The sequence below is a fragment of the Dermacentor variabilis genome, chromosome 1, assembly GCF_050947875.1.
Source record: "Dermacentor variabilis isolate Ectoservices chromosome 1, ASM5094787v1, whole genome shotgun sequence".
Classification (NCBI taxonomy): Eukaryota; Metazoa; Arthropoda; class Arachnida; order Ixodida; family Ixodidae; genus Dermacentor; species Dermacentor variabilis.
This window is the reverse complement of record NC_134568.1, coordinates 15,110,987-15,113,822: the sequence shown is the minus strand read 5'-3', so window position 1 is coordinate 15,113,822 and position 2,836 is coordinate 15,110,987. Positions and strand designations below refer to the sequence as shown.

At 52.6% G+C, this 2,836-nt stretch overlaps 1 protein-coding gene across 1 annotated transcript; it reads right to left on the bottom strand.

Moving 5' to 3' along the window:
* Positions 1-692: 692 nt before the first annotated feature.
* On the bottom strand, positions 693-2,024 carry LOC142583183 (dnaJ homolog subfamily B member 6-like). Its single transcript, XM_075693877.1, has one exon. It carries the CDS (start codon positions 1,917-1,919, stop codon positions 693-695), a length of 1,227 nt encoding a protein of 408 aa, XP_075549992.1. The 5' UTR covers positions 1,920-2,024.
* Positions 2,025-2,836: the final 812 nt, after the last annotated feature.

Below are 2,836 nucleotides of genomic sequence, written 5' to 3'. Positions count from 1 at the left end.
AGTGTTCCTCTAAGAAAGAGCCGCCCGATAAATGTGGAGGTATCGCTTTCTTGCCGATGACGTGCTGAAATGCGTTGCGAAATCGCTTGCATATGTAGACGTACACTTTGCTGTTCAATCACTATATATTCATTTTACAAAAGCGTACTTATCTGTAATATAGATGGTCTCAAACTTCTTGACTGGGGCACATTCACCAAAATTCGAAAATCGGAAGTTATTAAAACTGCGTTCATCAGATCTCTCACCATTGGAGCTTCATGTTCATGTTGGCCTCACCTTTCAATGTAGCCCTGCCGGAAAAGCAAAATCATATGGTATGCTGCAGGAGCTAGTTCTAAAGCACCTTTAAATACAAAAAAGGTAACTGTAGCAGCGTAAATGGGTACGCGTCGTGCGGATATGTGCACCAAGATAATATCAGGCAGAGAATGTGCCATGACATCATAGCTATACCGACGCTTAATACCGATAAGCAACTGTTATGTCCATTTGTATTACACAACGAGAGAAATAACGAAGTGTGGCATGGGTGCGTGTATCGTGCATTGGGTGCCCGTTAAAGAATCCCAAGTGATTAAATAATGATAATACAGCAACCAAGGCTCGTTCTTTTTCTTTCTTTTTTATTCAATGTGCTAGAGACATACTTTGCCCGAGAAATTTTTCCGCGACAAATGCGACGAGCTTGTTCACTTGGCGGTTTTCGACGGCTTGCGCTTGAGGGCCGGCTGAGGAGCAGCATTCTGTTGCGTTGCTATCGGTGGCGGTTGACTCGGTGACGGCTGTGGATTAGTGGTGCCGGCGGTTGTGTTGTTCAATGAAGCCGTCTCACTGCCTTCTCTGCGGGGCACCTTCAGGGCGCACTTGGATGCGTTCCGGCTGCGGCTTTTGTGTGCCTTGCTCGCCTGGCGCGACGGAGGTCCCTTGTGCGCATGCACGGGCCTAAATTTGGGACTCACCTCACCCACGCCGCCGGCTGAACTCGCGCACTTGCTCTTGCTCCGAAGGGTGGGGCCTTCGGCCGAGTGCGGCGGGGACAGGCCGTCGCTGACCTTGCGCCCGCTTTGGCCCGCTTGGAGCGAGTCGTCCTTGCAGTTGTCTTCCGCGGGCTTGGGCACCTCCTGCGGCACGCCGTTAACTGTGCGCGACACCAAGCGGCCGTCCTCGAAGCACAGCACCGTGCTGACGCCGTCCTGGACGATGGTGCGCGTCTCACAGCGCTTGCCATTCATGTAGCGCACCGAGCTCGTCTGCTCTGTCGGCATACCTGTGAAGCCGCCAGGCGCCGTGAACCCGAGGCCACACGGTCCACTGGGCACCGTGCCGCAGCCGCCGAAGAGCATGTCGTCAAGGTCGAAGAAGAAACCGCCAGGGCGAAGGATTCTACTGGAATCCAGGCCACCCTGCTGCTGGCGGAAAGGTGGCGAAAAGGCGCTCCCCGTCAGCAGCGAGCCCGTTCCAGGACCGCTGGCCCCCGCAGGACGCGGAGGAGACTGGCGCGGAGACTGGCGCGGAGTCTGGTGCGCCTGTGCGCTGGTGCTACCGTGACGGACTGCGCGCAACAGCTCCTCGAACGGGTCTGCCGTGCCGAAGAACTCGCGGAACAGTTCCTCGGGGTCTCGGAAGGCGGCGGCGAACAAGCCGCCACCGGTGTTGCGGCTGCCGCCGTTGCTCTGTTGGCTCGTGTCGTAGCCGCTGGGGCCGTACAAGTCGTATTGACGCCGCTTAGTCTCGTCCGAAAGTACCTCGTACGCTTCGGCGATGGCCTTGAAGTGGCGCTCGGCGTCTTCCTTGTTGGTGGGGTTCTTGTCCGGGTGCCACTTGAGTGCCAGCCGCCGGTAGGCGCGTCGAATGTCGTCCTGCGTCGCATCTCGCGGCACCTCGAGCACGCGGTAGTACTCGTCGGAGCCGCTCATGGCTGCCTGCTGGGCTCTCTAGCCACCATGGAGGCGTTCCCGGCGAGTCGGGCGAGCCGGCAACATGCAGGCCCGCTCTTGGGGACTTTGGATTTTGTGGCGCGATGGCCGCTACCAGGCGAGGGCCTTTTCTTTCTCGTCGTCTACTTAACTGACGGGGCATACGCCATGGTGGGATAGACCCACTGTATCGGAATGCCTGACTGACAGAGAAATGAATACTCTGTTTATTACACTGGATTTATGAGGCGGTATGAGGTTAATGAGTCACGCATGAGGTTCATGAGTGGGAGCTGATTGAGAATAAAAATAATGAAATGCACTGTTTTTGTAAGTAAATGCTGTCATGGCCCATTTTGTGGGACAAAACCTATTGTATGCAAAAATTTACAAATCATGGCGGCAATGCAAAGTAGGCAAGAAGAATGAACGAATATAAACGCAGCAATATCGTGTGTGATGCTCTGACCCTTACTGAAAACGTCCTAAATTACATATTATTTGTAATCACCATATTCGTTAGTACAAGTCCTTACCCTTGCGCTAAGATCAATACCGTAAAAATAACAAAAACAAAAAAACTTAACAAGAAGCAGCTCTCGACAGGAGCATTTTTATGGTGGCTTTTTCTCTTTCTCTTCGTCTATTCCTTCTTCTTCTTCTTCTTCTTCTTATTATTATTATTATTATTATTATTATATTGACTCCGCCATTAGTGCTTTCTGCGTAAATCTAGTGATTATGCCTTTCCACGATTTGGGTAACAATGAAATAAGAGTGCAACGTCGTCTTTTACGCACAGCCTTCACAGAGCTTGTCAGGGACGGTTGTCAAACGCAGAATGCGGAGCCGTGATGCTGCTGACACGCGCATCCATCTAAAAGAAGATGCATCTTAGCAAGCTTCAGCTGGGCGGC